The sequence below is a fragment of the Neltuma alba genome, unplaced genomic scaffold, assembly GCF_004799145.2.
Source record: "Neltuma alba isolate B1F8T4 unplaced genomic scaffold, ASM479914v2 tig00012563_pilon, whole genome shotgun sequence".
NCBI classification, from domain to species: domain Eukaryota; kingdom Viridiplantae; phylum Streptophyta; class Magnoliopsida; order Fabales; family Fabaceae; genus Neltuma; species Neltuma alba.
Genome location: NW_021637018.1, coordinates 11,363 through 29,324, shown reverse-complemented (window position 1 = coordinate 29,324; position 17,962 = coordinate 11,363). Strand labels below are relative to the sequence as shown.

The 17,962-nt window shown below is 37.6% G+C and overlaps 2 protein-coding genes across 3 annotated transcripts; one reads left to right on the top strand and one right to left on the bottom strand.

Annotated features, from left to right (window-relative positions):
* Positions 1 to 512: 512 nt before the first annotated feature.
* On the top strand, positions 513 to 3,287 carry LOC114728618 (cysteine-rich and transmembrane domain-containing protein WIH2). 2 transcript variants are annotated; one of them, XM_028915538.1, is made up of 4 exons: positions 513 to 686; positions 841 to 884; positions 915 to 1,117; positions 2,855 to 3,287. In XM_028915538.1, exons 1-4 carry the CDS (start codon positions 641 to 643, stop codon positions 2,904 to 2,906), a joined length of 345 nt encoding a protein of 114 aa, XP_028771371.1. In that variant the 5' UTR covers positions 513 to 640; the 3' UTR covers positions 2,907 to 3,287. The 2 variants fall into 2 exon arrangements, with proteins under 2 accessions (XP_028771371.1, XP_028771370.1); XM_028915537.1 differs by having other exon boundaries at positions 515 to 686; positions 841 to 1,117.
* Positions 3,288 to 4,163: 876 nt separating this feature from the next.
* Positions 4,164 to 7,494, bottom strand: LOC114728617 (protein AUXIN SIGNALING F-BOX 2). Its single transcript, XM_028915536.1, has 3 exons — positions 6,409 to 7,494; positions 5,162 to 5,657; positions 4,164 to 5,074 (listed from the first exon to the last, which is right to left on the bottom strand). Exons 1-3 carry the CDS (start codon positions 6,858 to 6,860, stop codon positions 4,307 to 4,309), a joined length of 1,716 nt encoding a protein of 571 aa, XP_028771369.1. The 5' UTR covers positions 6,861 to 7,494; the 3' UTR covers positions 4,164 to 4,306.
* Between the last annotated feature and the right edge of the window lie 10,468 nt (positions 7,495 to 17,962).

Genomic DNA, 17,962 nt, shown 5'->3' with positions numbered 1-17,962 from the left:
TCTCTCTGTAGTTACAGCTCTAGTAATTTCGTCGTTCAGGCTTGTGACATTCCAGATGAGATTTCTTCCGGGGGACCATCCATTAGCTTTGCATTACGTATTCAAGTGCGATTCTCAATTTCTCATACACTTGCATATCCATCTGATTGAAAAAAGCATAAAAAGAAATTCTCACGAAGCCAGTCGCTTGCAGCGTTCAAAGCTATTATGACGTGGTGGTCATAGGTATGGATAATGTGGCAGGCTGAAAGTTCAAAAAATAAATAAAAAAATCTGCCAGGTCTCTCAATTTTGCTCTAAGCCATAATTAATTATTTTAAGACACCAAATCTAATTTTTCCTAAAGTTTAAAAAGGTTACTGGGCGGATGGGGGGGAAAAGGATCCTGGGACGCATCATTCGTTCTAAAAGGAAAAATAAAAAAATAAAATAAAATAAAAGTAAGATGGGTGCTCTTTCTTCTCTTATCGTATTGCAACGCCCAAGACCATAAAAGCCAAAACACGAAATGGTCGGGTGCGACAAGCATACGACGTCGCTTTTGGGGTCCAGTGGCACCTGATAAGGGGCTGATCAACCTACCCGATGGCGGGGTTTGTGAGACTATTCCTTCGTGATCTTCCTCTCCGGAGTCAGGCCAATGAGTAGCTACCAGAGAGTCCCTCAAGAAGCCTACCCTCCTCCAGGTAAGATTCCCGATATCCCTCTACGCTTTATTAAATTAATTCACAATAAACGAAATCTTACCTTTCCCGCTTTCAATTCTGCCTTTCTTGTGCCAAATTTATTATTCCAGTTTGATCATATCCATTATCAACGAAACTCGCGAATTTTATACAGGGTACGGATCTTATGCTCCACCACCGCCAGGTTACCCATCGGCGCCACCGCCGCCGCCACATGAAGGGTACCCTCCACCGCCGCCACCTGGGTATCCAGCGTACCCTCCGCCGCCGCCGCCTCAGCAATGTCCCCCGTATCAAGGTTATCAGGGTTATTTCAATAACGGATATCCGCCGCCGCCGCCTCCTCCTCCTCCCCAAACATACCAACACCATCACTGCGAACATCATTATTACGACGGGTCCACCGGTTGTGCCTCATTCTTGCAAGGCTGGTATGCATTTTACTTTAATTTATTTTATAACATGCTGAGGTTATGTATAGATAGATATGTGTATTGCTTTTGAACAGGGTCATTTTCAACTTTTATTTCATAGATGCCTTTCATAAAGTGATAAAAGTCATCCTCTCTCCTCTGTTTGAAAACTTTCTGAGAAAGAGATGATACTTGTTTATTGACGATAGCAAATATCATAAATTTCATTTTCTACAAATTAGAAGTTGATTGACTTTTACTCAAACATACCACAGTTTTTATTTTATTTTATTTTTTTTGTGCCAAATACCAAAGGTTTTTAAGATACGAGTTAAAAGGGCTTTTTCACCCTGAAATAGTTTGGAAGAAGCATTGAGTATCCTAAAGTGTTTATTTGAGCAGTGTCGCTCCTCAAGTCTCAAAATAGTTGTAATGGCACCCCTTAAGATAATAGCATTTGATTCAGGGCCTGAGAACATAATGGTGGTAATATTTAAATAACTAGACCTGGAGGCATTTTGTACCGATTTGATAACACAGATTCATGTCTCCGTCTTCATGTCTGCTAGAACTCAAACATTTATGAACTGCCTGTTTGCCTCTTCCCTCATTGTCAAATGTCAATATTGTGAGCAAATAATAGCTGGTCAATGCGTTAGCCATATTCTACTATTATGTAGCAGATTTAGCAACGCCTTTATTTGTTTCTCCAAACAACTTTGGTAACCTTAGAATTTCTTTTTAAATTGATTAATGCCTTTATGACGACCTACAGGGGAATTCATCATCTACAAGGGAAGTCGTTACTGAACCATAAATTGAACATACCTGGGGGATTAAAAGTTGAATTAAAAGTTCAAGTTGAAAAGTGGAGGATATGGTACCAATCAAAATACATAAATGAAAGAATGCTGGGATTAAGAAATGTAAATGCATTTATCCATTAAATTGCGTGAAAATTAGCAGAGTCGAGGGGCTTATGCCTGGTTCAAAATGTTAAATGTTGGCCTTCAGTTTAAACTGCTCGAGCCAATACTTGCTGATGACACTTGAGTATGCTTTCTTTCTTTTTTTTCCCCACATTTTTGTAATGCAGGGAGAGATTGGTAACAAAGTTCGTTTACGCCACCACTTTGATGTGTACTCCAATCCTAACCCAATTTCACATAATTAACTGCTTTGAATGTACAAGATTGTAACCTATAAATTTCAAATTCGCACGTCATTAAGTCAAATATGCGTTTATAGATGCATATACATTAAAACCACACTACTTGATAATTACTTATCAGTTTACTTGCAGTTGGTTTGTACGTTTTATTAATTTACTTAACAATTTCATATTGTGTTATTTGTGAAATTTGCTGGTCCTGAATTGGTCAGTTTGTCTGTCAAGAAGCTTTGTTTGGAAATCAGTTCGACAACTTTTCATCATCCCTGGTTCACGGTGAATTATGTCCAGTCAATAAAATTATCCATAATGAACTAAATAATCTAGCACCTTTTAGTCTTTTAGTGAAATATCACTTAGTATGATTCTATGGATTTATTTTGTTTCATCCTGTGATTTCCGCTGTTTTAACAAGAGATGTGAATTCATTTCTGAAGTCCTGGTCTTTTTTGAATAACTACTAGTATTATTTTTTAATTGAGTCATACTCTTCCGTTGACCGCTTGCCCAGTCTGGTTTCACGGTGGCAACTGAAGTGTATAATTCCTCCCCCCCCCCCCCCCCCTTTTTTTTTGCATGTGCAGCTTGGCAGCTCTCTGTTGTTGCTGCGTGCTGGAGGAGTGTTGCTTTTTCTGATGATCAGATTCAGAGGATTGTTTCTTTAGTTTGTTGATCTTGATTATGGCTCTCTGGAGAAATGTTGCTCGATGGTCTGATTGATATGTGTGCGTTCTGATGTCTTTGGTCATTCCTGTAATTCTTGGTCTTTTGACCCCCTCCCCCCTTTTCAACCAACTCGTGTGCATAGGTTCTTGTTCTGGTGTATGAGTCTCACTGAATGCACAGTGATATTTATTGGAAATTTATGCTGTCTAAAATATGTGGAATAACAGCCAAAGGTGTGGTTATAGATTGTTTTCATCTTTAAAGACCAATCTCTTTCCATTGTACTGGGCTTGACAGTTTTAGAAGTCACTTTTGCCAGAGGACCGTAAAGAAGGTCAAGAGAATTAGATTAAAATATGGATAACATGCCTGGCATTCCTGTTATTTCAAGAACCCATAGGCCTATAGGTGACTCGTCCATTGGAATTTTATGTCTCACTGGGGCTCTGCTCAGGAGTATCGTCATTCTGATTTTCCCAAGGGGCGGACCCCCAGTCCCCCTAAAAACCCAAAACTCGAGGCGGCTAGCGGTAACGGATCGGTCGGCGGAGAGGTTCCTGCGATGGCTTCTTGTTTCTTTAGAGTCGGGCTCGTGTTCAGGCTTGTTTGGACGAAAGTATGAATCGATTTCTAACTGGTTCAAAGTTTTCATTTAATTGAGATTTCGTTAGGTTGTGGCACAATTAAACTTTTGGGCTAGGGATGAAAAAGTTGAGCACGCATTTTTAATTTAACAACGAAAACATTACCCTCACCCCCCCCCCCAAAAAAAAACTCAAAATAATGTAGAATGTATAGAAAGTCACGCTGCAAATAACACAAATAGTATGTAATTGTAAATTTTGCCAATAGACCAGTGCTTGTCGAGAATCTGGTAGCAGTATCAAGGTTTTAGATAGATACCGATTCATCCAATTTGAGCGAATGGGACTGGAAATTGGAGATTTAAACCGAGTCAATACAGATTTTCTGAAATTTCTATCTTCCTTAGCAGTCCATGCATTAAGATTCATGCTAACTTAATCATCTACCAGTGGCTCCTCCTACACCCGATCAATTGGTCTCTTGTTCAACATTTACACTGCATCTTCCCTCAATGTATTACTACCCCGCATTAGCATCTTGGGAGCACATGGCCTATTGAGTACTGACGAATGGTACCCATGCGGGTCTTCTGACGTTCAATTATGGAATTTTATAAAGGGTAAGTCAACGTACCTGACTATCTACCGGCGCATGAAATCGGGGAGGGCATGCGATAAACTAATATAACAAAACCGCTACACCCGGCTACTATTGCCTTTGATTAGTCTGCAAAAATAAAGTACAAACTGCCCAATAACCAGAAATTAAATACCCTAAAGATGCACCTACAGGGTCCAGACGAAATCTGGAGCATCCTTCCTCTTGCCAGTCAATGAACGATACAAGTACATCCTATCTACTTTCTGCCCATCATCCAGATTAAATTCTTGTTCATTTTCACTCATGATCTCCACATTCAATCTCGGCATCTTCTTAGCTAAAGTCTTGCAGGCTCCCAAGGTCACTTCACAGGACGACATCCAAAGGGATCGCATTGTCTCATACTTCCCTACGTCCTTCAGAAGAGCCATATTGCCAAAAGGGCTATCTCTTATCTCAAGCTTGCGAATTTTCTTGCATCCATTCAGCACATAGAGCATTCCTTCGTCACTTTCTCCCGCAAATGCAACAGAGAGCATTTCAAGTTGCTCAGCATACGTTCCAATATACAGGAAAACTTTATCAGTCAGTAAACCAGACATTGACAATCGCCTGAGACGCCTGCAAGACTGAACAATTGCTCCAAAACCTTCATCCAGGGGCTGCATTGTATCAGCGTCAGGTTTTGTGGGATCAAGGGTACACAGCCGAAAGCGAATGAAATTTGGACAGTTCTTTGCTACCGTTGTGAGGGCAGCATTTGTCATCTGCTGGCAGAAATAGAGCAATGAGTGAAGCTTAGGACAGCCCACGGATATTGCCACTAATCCACGTTCGGTCACAGCTGAAGGTCCAGCTTCAAAAGGAAGAGATGGAAAAACCCTCAACTCCTGCAAATCTTTACATGTGGAAGCTACGACACTGAGCCCGTCATCCCCAATAGAATCCAATATCTGCATGATTGTAGATACTATTGGCATCCCCCCTATATAAAGGAAAAAAGTATGAAACAAAATAGCTCTACAGCTAAATATACTTACCCATAAGCGCTGAAGCTTCACACAGTGGCGTATTAGCTTTATGAGATCACTGCCCTGAAGCCCTACTGCGTAGCTCAGGTTTAAGGATGTTAAGTTCGAGCAAAGAGGATATACAGCAGGTAAGCATTGAGGAGCAGCCTCCAAAAACCCTGACAAACTAGTTATTGATCTGCACTTTGAAATCGTATGCTTTAGCTTGGAGTAGGCCTCAGAATCTGGATCATCGACAAAGGACCCAGTACCCAAGTCTGTCAGCTGAGGTGCTCTCATCAATATCCTCTGGAGGGCGTCAAGGGGTACAGCACGGTTTAACTTTAAGCTCTTAAGATTAGGAGATCTGGCAACAAGCCTCTCTAAAGCCCCCAGATTAACATCCCCTTTAAGACAAGCAATATTGAATGAGACGAGTGATGTACAACTATCAGGAAAGCAATTCAACCATTGACCCCTGTGATCATCAATTTCATTCTCTTGCAGGTCCAGATCCCTCAGTAACCTGCAATTCATATACAAGCCACAAAATAGATAGTCAGTGACACGCTCATCATTCTGCCAATCTTTGCCATCAACCGAATGCATTTGGCGTTCCTTATTAGAAGCAGCAAAACAGATTTCTCAACCACATTCCTCCCTACCACAAACCATCCCACACAACAACAGAATATACAGGAGAAAACCACAGTAGCAAGAAATCCGATATATTAAGAGTTGACAAATCGATCAAGATAACTAACAATTGACTACTTAACCAAATAGTACATTAAGGCTATAAATATACTTCCGTGAAGCTCACAAATATCCATACCAAAACAAAACTCCACAAGACACCGAGACAAAGGCAGCAAACAGCATAAAAAGTCAAGGTGAACAAAAAAATACGGAAACAGCTTCGAAAAGCTATCTGCGTTATGTTTTAAATCAGAAAAGAAATATGAACTACAAATTGTAACAAAATACATATGATAGGACAGAGCTCAACATTCGCCTCATCAAATTGGATGGTAAAATACCAGTGTTTCAATAAATGCGTCCTTTAATCATACGAAAAGGCACGATTCATTCGTCAAAGAAGCGAGATTCCAAAACAAAACTAAGAATCAACCACTATCTATATAACAAACAAAATCAACAAGATAACCTCCACATAAACAATTCAAGATGACACATTGAATAGTACTCTTTCAACACCAACATCAGATCAAGGGTAATCATATATGATTATATAATCTGGTCCCAGAAATCCTTACCTGCAATTTGCAGCTATGGCTGCTAAACCATCAGTGGTAAACCCTTCACAGCTAACAAGAACTAGAGATTTGAAATTTGGGAACGAATAGGAAAGTAGCTCAAGGCTATCATCCGAGACCACCATCCTCTTCAACTTAAGCTCCTCCAACCCAACTTGGCTTCTAGCCAGCGCTTCAATCCATGGATGCACAAAGCCTCCCCATTCATGAGGAACCAAATTGAAGTCCGCGAAATGTGGTTTTCCTTTCAGAGTTAGGGATTTTAGACCCGGAAACCTCTGGATCACTCTTTCCGGACTGATCGAGTAGCAATTCCCTATGAACACCCTCTGCCGACTACATCTTTCTACTCTGTACCAGCTTTTGCACACTAAAGACACAGCGTTCCGGTCACGGTGAGACGTCACGTAGTCGAAAACATGTTCTAATACCTCGTCTGGAAAATAATTCATCTTTATCCTCCACCTACCGATTTCGACAACTTCGTAAAATTTTCATCTGCCGGCCCGAAAGGTTGCGAGGCGAAGCGCAGGCAGAAAATATAGTGCTTTCTATAGAAAGTACGGCAACGACGTGAAAGAATTTCAGATCTAACACTGATATTCCCCAGATCAAGCCCCCATAGCAGACAAAAAGTGAAAAACTTAACCAGGAAAATAGATCTCCCCGTAAACAGGAGTCAGTAAACAAGATCTCCAAAATAAACCTTCACAATATAGCTTCAAATCCCCGACAACAAGAGAGATCTAAAAGAGGGTAATTTTTTTCTTTTTACATTTTCCAGATTGGACATGAGAGGAGGGATAAAAGGGAGCAAATATTCTCAAGAAAATTACAAGGAAAAAGCTAGAATCGTGAGGAAGAATTCGAAAGAAAATTATTTCCTCAGCGATACTCTGCAAATCAAAAGGTGATGATTACATCCGATTTATATAAAAATAAAGCCTTGAAGGAAAGGAAAAATGAGCTTAATAGATCTCCGAATCTACAATCTATGATTCCTACATATAGTAATTTACATCCCAAACAAGACCAGAGGCGAGCATTGAAAACCAACCCGAACCCCTTCCTCTCCTCCCCCCGTCACTTACATGTAACATGGCTGTGTTAAAGCTGAACTAGGGTCAGGCTCAGGGACACACCCGAACCCGAGGGCCTGATATAAACCTAACCATGGTTGAGTTAAAGCCTTGGAATCGTACGAAAGGCATGGAGTTTCATGACGGGATTAAGAGATTCTTGACCGTTGATTGCGTGAACATGCATGCGTCCTTGTCACTGCTTTCGAAGTGAGGCCTCCTCTGCCAAGGTAATGCACTCTGATGCTAGAAAAAAGGGCTTCTTTCTTTTTTGCCCGGAAAAGAGTCCAAAGCGGTAAAAAAAAACATAAGTTTAAAAGGATATCAGAAGAATGACCTCATTTTCATCTGGAATTACGGAAATGCCACACAAGGCCACAAGACATAGCGCAGGGTTAGATAAGACTCACAATGACGCCCTCTGGGGCGAGTGTAGTAGTAGACCCGTTGTTTTTTCACCGCGCCGTTACACGTGGCACTCATCAGAAGCGGATACAAGCTATTTTTTTTTAAATGAATATTCTTTGTAATTCTTTTTTAACTTTCCCTCCTCCCTTTCATTTCTTTTTCCTGTATAGATATGAATGATAGCATTCTAATGATTAAGGAACTCAGTACTCAAGAATAAAATTCTAATGATTATCAGAATTAAAAGAAATTTTTTGTTTATCGTTTTGCGGTTTGAAGAAGGCATTTGCAGGACTATACAAGCGCATGGATTTTTAATTTATACTACTATTAATTTATTGGATAAAAATGTAATTTCGTTTCTAATTTTATTTCTCAGAGCACCCAACAACTTAATTATTTTGCTGGTGTAATTTTACTCATATTTTTTATAATTTTATTCAGATCTTATGTCTCATATTTACCAAAATTAAAAAAATTATGGATAAAATTACAAAAAATATGAGTTAAGGTCCATCTAGTATTTCAAAATATTTTTTCCAGTGAGTTTAGTATTCTAAAATATTTTTTTTAGTGTTTTTATCATCTTGAAGTATTTTTTATGTATTCTACACTCTAAAATATTTTTTAAGTATGTTTAGAATTCAAAAATATTTTTTTATACATTCAATACTGAGGCAAAAAAATATTTTATGATGTTAAATACTCTGTAGAATATTAAATACACTTAAAAAAAATATTTTGAAAGTGTTGAATATAGCTTGATCCAAAAATTATTATCAGTAAAATCGCACAGTCCAGGGCATTGAGAAGTAAGATAGGGGGGATTTACTTTTAATTATTTATTAAATATTAAATACTGTACAAAACCAAAAACCTCGGGTTTGATGTGGGAGAACGGGTGGGGGAAGTCAGGTCCTTGGGGTGTGGATAAAAAGGCGAAGCGGTAAATGAGAGAATCAATTGCGTGTGAAGGGATAGTAAAGATAGCAGGGCATAATGGGGAAGGAAGCCCTGGGGGTGATCGGGTGTGGGGAGGCGCAGCGTGTGTATAGTGAGTAGTGAGCGGCAAGGGGGCGCATCACTTCAGGGATCACATCAGGGTCCAAAGGGCAGAGAAGGCCGTACAGGCAGATGGCAGGGAGGAGGACGGTGGGGCTACGCTGTTCCATTGTTGGTCTTTGCTACAGCCATTTCTAGTGGAGCTTCCATTACCTCTTTACAGACTTCCTTCCACTCCATCCTCTTTGTTTCTGGTTCTTTTTTTCCCTTAACTTGAAAAAAAAAAGAAGGAGTGGGAGAAAAAGGAAATTTACATGAGCTGATTTTTAAAAAAAAATTGAGGATTTTAAATCAATACAAAGTCCTCAGATTCCTTACATTCACTTGTTATTGAACACCACAGGATAAATCCAGCCACACCTCTCTCTCCCTTGAGAGAATGTACATCAGAGTAATGGGTTCGTTGAGTGCATTAAGAAATGTTAAATTTCTTTTAATTTAAAAACGTATACCAAAATATGATCTTTTATTCATAAGAGAGCTTTTATATTACTGAGATGACAAAGTCATTGGTAGAAATGTTGAAATCTAATAGCTGTGTGTGAATGTACAGAGAGGAATTGGGGAAGAAGGGAATATAGAAAGTGGCATTATTATGGGAGTAGCTATAGGCGTTTGGCGTATAGTTAATATGGAAACGCTATTGTGCTCAAGGCATAGCCATGTTGCTTGACTCGAAACAGAGTCCCCACGCACAGCCCTAAAGCAGCCCGGCATCATCACCCCTCCACTTTCATTCCCATAAGGCTTTTACTGCTACTTTTCATGTCGTCTCATCCCATCACTATTTCGTGTCAATATAATGTTAAATGCCCATCGTTTCAGGGTGTGTTTGGATTAACGGTGGGGAAGTAATTTTTTTTTCAATTTGATTTTTACAAAAGTCAGATTGAAGAAAAGCAGCTTCTTTAAACTTATTGTATAAGTCTGTTTCAGTGATAGAAGTCAAATAGTCCCATCGCAAATCCAAACATGTAAAACCACAGTCACATTAAAAGTCAGATTGGGACGTACGTTTGGGGGCCCAAACGTGGTCCCAAACTGACCCTTAATGGTTATGACTACTAAAGAGGCCTTTGTGCGTTTGCTATGGTAAAATCAAATGCCAAAGGGGGGGAATCAGTTTGTCACACCAAAGGGCGGCCAGACAGTTTGAACTGATTTTTCATAGCATAAAATAAAAGTAGTACTAGTATTTGGCAAGTAGTTGTGTTTGCTGATTTTGCATTATTGGAAAGCAGAGGAAGTGTGGTTTCGTGGTTGAAAATGATGTTTGGGTGCAGTTATTGGTGGGTATTAAAGGTCAGAACTCAGAACAGAGCAGAGAGCATCACAGGTCTCCATCTTGCTCCTTGTTATCTACCTGCCCTTTGTTTCAGCTTCAAGGTTATGTTACTTTCATATGCTTTAGAAAATTTATGAAGTGTAATGTTATTTTATAGAATTTTTACTCATTATGTTATCAACTTCGTTAGATTTTCTTATCGCTCATAGAAATACGTGATCAGAAAAATTAACACGGTGTATATAGAAAAACTTACCTAAATATTGGTATAAACTACTACATCCTGTCCTTAATATAAGATATTGTTTGACTTTTATTTTGATCATAAATATAAGACCCCAATCCACTCTGTCTCTCATATTTATATAATTTTTTCTAAGATAGTCCTTCTAATAATTATAGTTTTAGCCAACACACTTGATTATCAAGGATATTTTAGGAAAAATAACTCATATTTATTAATTTAACTTATTTTCTTAGTCCGTTTAAATTAATCAACTAGCTCTTATAATTAGGATCGGACGTAGTATAAAGATAATTATTTCAAATTTTATGATATCTCTACTTATTGTTGTACTTTTATTACATTCTCTGTCATTTATTGTATTTGATTTTTTTTAGAGGCCGATCAAAGTAGTAATTTGCTAAGATAATCGAGAAATATGCTTGCGTTTTACTTCCAATTATCTTAAAAAGTTTAAAAAGGTAATGTGAAATTTCACGAAGAAAAAACAAAAAAGGAGGCTGGAACAAATGACCATTAGTAGTGTTTTGGGAATCATTTGGCAGCTTGACTTTAGGCAAAAGCAGATTTGCCCTCTAATCTCTCTGTGAAATCACCATTTGTGGTCCACAAATCCCACTCCAACCCTGTTTACTTTTACGCTTATGTTCATTCACATTCATTTTGGGCGCCAGAATTATATTCACTACGTTTTGCTTGATTACAAGTATAATTAGCTTAATCACTCCTGCCTCACATCCAACCTGTACTTGTGTCTTGTCCTCTCTTTTATATCTCCGCAGATTCACTACACTTGCCCGTATTTGTATCATTACGTGTGGTTCCTCCTCTTTCTCCTGTGTTCAATAATTACTCCACACATTCTCTTTCTCCCTCCAAATGACTTCATTTCTTTTTACTGCGTATCACTAATAGCACCAAGTATTAAAGCCTGCAAGTTTCATCCCAAATCTCAACACTTTGAAAGCACAGCTGGGCCAAATCAAGAGATTTGGGAGCAATTGACTTTCTTGCTAGAAAATCATTTGAAGTTGAAACCTTTTTTTATTCAATATCTCCTTGGCTTCTGATTTTTTTTCTCAGTATTTAAATCTTTGAAATTCACTTTTTAATATATCATGGAAATGAATTTATATTAAATTCACATTTAAACGTAAATCATATTATACTAATTGATTTTTATTTCAGTTTCAATTTGTACGAATCAGCTGGGATAAAAATAATTTTCCACGATATTAATCCAAACAAACTCTGAACTCATTAGAGTTATTAGTTGCTCAACAATACTATATGTAACGAACAGCAATCAAATATTTCATTCAGTCCAAAAAAAAATATTTCATTCGGTCTTTCTCCAGTAAGCTTGTAATTTAAAGCCATGTCATAAAAATCTGGTCTAACAAAAAAAATTAACCAATCAAAATTCAAATTATTACTAAAAAATATTTACATTTACTATCCGGTAATATTTTGAATGGAATTGTCTTTGGTTAAAAAAATACTGATGCATGGCAGAAAAAACAAATTGACTTGGAAACAGAAATGGTAGAATAATGGAAAAAGGGGAAGGAAACTTTTTGACCGAAATGCTTTTAACTGTGGCATAAAATTGATGGCAGGTATGATTTGGGAATTAATAAATGCTTTAGTGTCGCCATCAGAGGGAGAAACGGGGACCCTGCAATCCAAAAGCATCGCCAGGATTCAACGGACACTGCCTTCTGAAATATGACCACTCTCTTTTGGATTTTGTCATTTGGAATTTAACACTCCCCCCATTATTTATTCTTTTTTTCCTTCTCTTCTTATTTTTGTTTTGTAAGTCAGAGATTTTTCATATTCTGTCTCCCTCCATATCAGATTCTCCCCCAATCAAACCCCCCCCCCCAAAAAAAAACATGACCTTTCCAAACCTAACCTTTTACTTATATTTCTTCATTAATTTTTTATTATTACTCTCTCATATTTTTTCAGTGAAATTACATGATTTAAAAAATAATTAAAAATAATAAATATGTAAAATTAAAATTTTTAATATTTATTTAATAAGAGAAAGAAATATTAGTAATAAAATAATAGAATGAAAGAGAATACAATATGAGAAAAGGACGAGGAGAGAAAAACAAAAAAGTAATTATGAACAAAATTAGTAAAATCATGTTTCATATTCAGACACCTCTAAACAATATCTTGTCAAACCATTCAAATTTTCAATCCTATAAAAAGAACCAAATGGAGTGTTTTCTTAATCTATATGTAGCCCATTTGACAAAGAGAAAGTAAACATTTGACCTCTATCTGCTCCTCATCCCAGTCTCAAACTAGCCTCATGTATCATATATTTTTTCAAATAGACTTGTACCAGCACGAAAAACATCTGCTTGAGCGAGCCAAGAAAATGATATAAGTGACAGGAAACTGAGTTGGAAGAGCGAGCTTACAAAGTGAAAGAGTAAATAGAAATTGTAACCGGCATAGGATAAGGAAAATATTGACAATGTTGAAGTACGGAGATCAAATGATATATTTAGCCAAAGAAATAAAAGAGCATGGTATTATTAACAATAAAAGTTGATCAGAATGATAAGAATTTGATCCCTGACTTGGAAGAATTTTGGTAAGTATTTTTTTTAAGTCTGAAAATCTACCCCAATCAAGAAGCCAACTCACCTAATAAACTGTGTTTGCTTTTGCATTTGTTTACTAATTAATTCTCCTCTCTTTTCTGGGACTATCTTCTTCTCCCTATGGACCACTCACCTTCTCCATCCTCGTTTTCCCATGTGCTTGGTGGGTCTCCCTCACTACCTCCTGCCTTTTTCCCACTCCCCCCCCCCTCCCTTCATTTTCTTCTCTCTGCCTCCATTATTCATACTTTTCACTCCAAATTTAAAAACCTATTTATATATATATATATACACGTATTCATCCAGGCCATTTGGATTCTAATTCTCTCTGTGTGGTTTTCCTACTTGGTATATTCAAATTCGAGATCTTGCATCAGAGGCGTTCCATGGCCTTTCTCTTGCACAATTCATCCTGATTAGCCTGTCCATGACTAGCAGTGACGACCCTGACGTCTGAAATCACTTGACTTTTTTCCTCTGTTCATAGATATCGAGCTAACTAATGGGAATTAAGTAATCATCTTCCAGAACCAGAAGAAATCCGATTTGACAAGAAACAACCTGTCCTAGGAAAACCTACAGCTAGCTTATTACCAAACAAAATCTACTCCATCTTCCGCTCTCAAGCCTAGAGCCCTTCTTACCCTATTAAAGTGCCTGAATGGTACATAAATAAATACTCACCCAGAAAGTTCCTTTTTTGCTATTCGACGATGAAGAAGCGTTTCAAGTTAACAACACCACTTTTTTGGGTTCACTATTAATAATAATAATAAGAATAATAAGAATTTAAAAAAGCGTGTTGGTGGGGTGGCAAATATTTGCGCTGAACATGCACAATATTCCACGTAATATACGCAAGGACGTATCCTTAATACACAATAAGCACCACGAGTTATCCAGCGAGAGTGGTGCAATTTGCATCCAAAAAGGAGTGGCCAGGCGAAAAGGGCGAATAATAAAATAGACATCACTGTAGCTCCACTCGCCTGTGATTGATATGTGTAGAAGAAGAAGAAGAAGAAAAACCAATAATATTGAAAAAGAAAGAGGATTATTATTATTATTTATTATTATTATTATTGAGAAAGAAGAGAGAGAAAGAGAGAGCTCATGATCATTCCCATTTTCATATTGGGCCTTCAATGATTAACTAGAACTGCAGCCATGTGAAGTACATGAGCAGCATTACGAGATTATCCCACCACCACCTTAGATTCCTCTGCATCCAAACCCAAAATTAAAAAAAGAAAAAACACAGTTGCGGGGAAACAAGAACAATATCCCCAATAATGAAGCCAAAAGAAACACGAGTTTGACGATGGAACCAGGTTAGGCAGCAGTGCGTGGACGAAATTTTAAATATATCTATTACAAATTTATTATATATATACAAATAAAATCATTAATATGAGGGATAAGGTTGCAGGAGTGTGAATAATAATAATATATTGATGTAAAAGGGAGGCTACAAAATATATGGAGAAGAGAAGGAGGGAACGGGACAGCATGCGGCATGATGGCGCATGACATGGGAAGGTGGTCCCGCCTTTGATGAGGCACATCATTCATCAACTGCACAACATATGTATGTATGTATGTATGTGTGCGCATATGTATGTATGTACATACATACATACATGGGATGCAAACTGGTGTGTGTGTGTGTTGGAAAGGGAAAGCAAGTTATGAATAAGGAAGTACTGTTCCACACAGTTCAGTTTTGCTGCCTAATAATATCTGTGCCCCCACCTGACTCGTATCTTCCCACCCATTTCAGATACGCAAACCAAAGTGCAAGTTCAATGGATCATGTTCCCATTTGCTCCTTCCCTGCCTCCCCTTTCGCTTCCCCTCTATTCTATTCTGTTCCTGTTCATAGTTGCGGATAACGATCTCCATTATTGTCGACTCCCCATCATCATAATAATAACAATCTACAGTTTCAATCTTCTTCATTCATCTTAGTTTTGAGTGAGAGTCATGAGGGCTTGAAAAACTTATTGTGGGAAAGTTTGATTATCGACTTTTGTAAACGGGAGAGGGAGATATATATATATATATATGTATATAATATAAACGGATTTATCCTCTGTCTTCCACATATAGAGAGAGGCTTGCTTTTCTCCAAGCAGATGATACTCTGGATCTCACGAAAGAGATGTCTTTGTGATTTTAAATTATGTAGAAAAATAGGTCTACATAAGCTGTTGTGATGTCAAGTTTTGGAGAAAGGATGACTCGGTATATTCATAATTGGGGCTGGAGTCCATTTGGATGGAGTGGATGGGGGAGGACCACAGGAGTGGCCCCCATGGAGGCAGTAGAATTGAAAATATAGAAATAAGGAGGAGGCTGCTATTGAAGTTGCTTTCGTTGGCTTTGAAAAGGCTGAGCCAGTGCTTGCCCCGTTTTGTTGTCAACTGCCTTGTAGCCTTGTGCTCTTTCTTTTATTCTCCTCTTCCCCCCCCCCCTCTCTCTTTTGCTCTTTCCACCTTCATTCCTCTCCTAATTAACTCCTTTTATTTCTACATATTTATCGTTAATCCATAAAGTTTTAATCTGCTAAATGTATAGTTCTTTGATCACTTGCTAAGTTTTTTCCCCTCATAAAACACATCATAACTTTAAGAAAGAATGAAATACATACCTCAAAATACACTAGCATTTATTGGATATTAAATATAAGCACATTTTATTTGCCAGGAACTGACCCTTCTGATAGATCTAAATTGTATTTAAACTACTTCTGTCCGCTAGGGTTCCTGCAATTTGGATCCAGTTTCCCAAGCCGCGGGCTTGAAAACTACAGAGTAGTGAGTTAATGAAGTTTTGCTTTGGGCCGGGGTGAGCCCGTTAATGTCAGAGCTTCGTCCTGTCAATCATCCCCAGTTTATTGAGGCCCGATAACGGGGGCTGGTTATGTGCCCAAAAAAATTACGAGGGGTGCTTTGGTAAATTTGAACCGAGAATGAACAAGAACCCATGGTTCAATATTGCTTGATTTTGTTTAATTGCAGGTCTGGCATATAAATAGAAGGCATCAAACGAGACGCGCGTGCGCGTAAAGAATACGCAAGCTGTTACATGGTAACTCCCCGGCAGAGAACCGTAGAGAGCAGCCTCTAGAATGCGGAGAACTGGACGCTTATCGGGGGGTGAAGACAAGCTCCGGAATTAATCATCATATTGGGCTTTCCTTGTTTTTTATTTCTAATCATCATATTGGGCCCATATTTCCTAAAGCCGCACTTCGGCCCAAATGACATCAATTCATAAGAACAAGACACAAGCCGGGGTTGAATGAACATCACATTTGGGCCCCCGCGTCATCTGTCATATCAGATCACCCAATTATTGTATACAAAAAAAAAAAGCATCTAATTATTGATTATATTCAATTCAATGATTTTTACATATATCCGTTTAATATTTTAATATATTATAATTATTTAGAAAGAAATATCTCATAATAATTGTTTTATGAAGCATGACTTAAAAATAAATAATTATTCAATTGGGTGATATGCACTACCCAAAAAGGGGCCGCAGTTGGGAGAAAATCCTCGTTGCCCGCGGTGGTCTCCTCCTCCGCTTGTGCCGGACTCTAACCCATTTTCAGGACCAATTATAAGTATCATGATATAAGTTTGGTGACTGAAAATGTTTCGATTAAAATTATCTCTAATAAAAAAAAATGTTTGTACCTGGGGAAAAAAATATGTATCGTTCTAATATAAGTTTAGTAATATAGATTTAAAATTCTAAACTAATAATTTTTAACTAGGAAATTATTTTTTGAAAAATTACTAATTAAGAAATTATCGTTGTTTTGTATTCTGATTTTTTAAAAATAAAAGTTAACAAAAGAAGTTAAATCTGAACGCATCAACCTCATCGCCGATGACCACCGAAAACCAAATTTCAATTTCCAGCTCAGCATTCCTGGTCCTCCATTTACTTGTTTCAGTCCATATATAGTCATTTGTTTTCTATAATACTACCTCCGGTCTTTTATTTGATTTTTATTTTGATTCTAAATATAAGACCCCAATCCACTTTGTCTCTAATATTTATGTACTCCTCCGGTCCTAATTATAAGACCCAATTGACTTATTTGAGGAGATTAAGGAAGTAAGTTAAGTTGGTTATTTATAATAAATAAGTGTTGTTATTCCTAAAATATCCTTGCTAATTAAGTATATTGGCTAAAACTATCATTATTAGAAGGATTATCTTGGAAAAAAATGCATAAATATAAAAGAAAAAATGGATTGGGTCTTATAATTAGGACCAAATAAAAAGTCAAATTGGGTCTTATAATAAGGACCGGAGGAGTATTTTTTTTCTAAAATAATCCTTCTAATAATGATATTTCTAGTCAACACACTTGATTAGCAATGATATTTTAGGAAAAACAACATCTATTTATTATAAATAGCTAACTTAATCTATTTTCTTAATCTCCTCAAATTAGTTAACTGGCTCTTCTAATTAGAACCGGAGGCAGTACGATTGACCAAAGCAAGAGTCACTCCTGTCCTGTGGGCCACAAATAAAACCTAACGTCCAAACTCCGAACTCCGAGTTTTCCATTCATTACCAGCTGCATCAATAATAATAATACACAGCACCAAGGACACTATAGCTAAAACCACTAAGCTCACCACCAGAATATCAGCCGAGCCACACTTCATATATATTATCATCTAACACTCGACATTTCTTCAGCAAAATTCTGGACTGCTTCTGCTGTAATAATCGCAACAAACTTGAGATTTCACCTGTTTGTTTGTCCTTCTCTTGCGATCGTGCGTGTCTTTTTTTCCTCCGGGTGCTTCTTTTATTT

Excerpts from the sequence above, each read along its gene's own strand:
- LOC114728618 (XM_028915537.1), top strand. The coding sequence starts at position 641 with ATGAGTAGCTACCAGAGAGTCCCTCAAGAAGCCTACCCTCCTCCAG. Across the intron at positions 687-840 it reads AGAAGCCTACCCTCCTCCAG|GGTACGGATCTTATGCTCCA; the intron begins GTAAGATTCCCG and ends AATTTTATACAG. Across the intron at positions 1,118-2,854 it reads GCCTCATTCTTGCAAGGCTG|CTTGGCAGCTCTCTGTTGTT; the intron begins GTATGCATTTTA and ends TTGCATGTGCAG.
- LOC114728617 (XM_028915536.1), bottom strand. The coding sequence starts at position 6,860 with ATGAATTATTTTCCAGACGAGGTATTAGAACATGTTTTCGACTACGTG. Across the intron at positions 5,658-6,408 it reads GCCATAGCTGCAAATTGCAG|GTTACTGAGGGATCTGGACC; the intron begins GTAAGGATTTCT and ends TATGAATTGCAG. Across the intron at positions 5,075-5,161 it reads TGAAGCTTCAGCGCTTATGG|ATATTGGATTCTATTGGGGA; the intron begins GTAAGTATATTT and ends ACAATCATGCAG.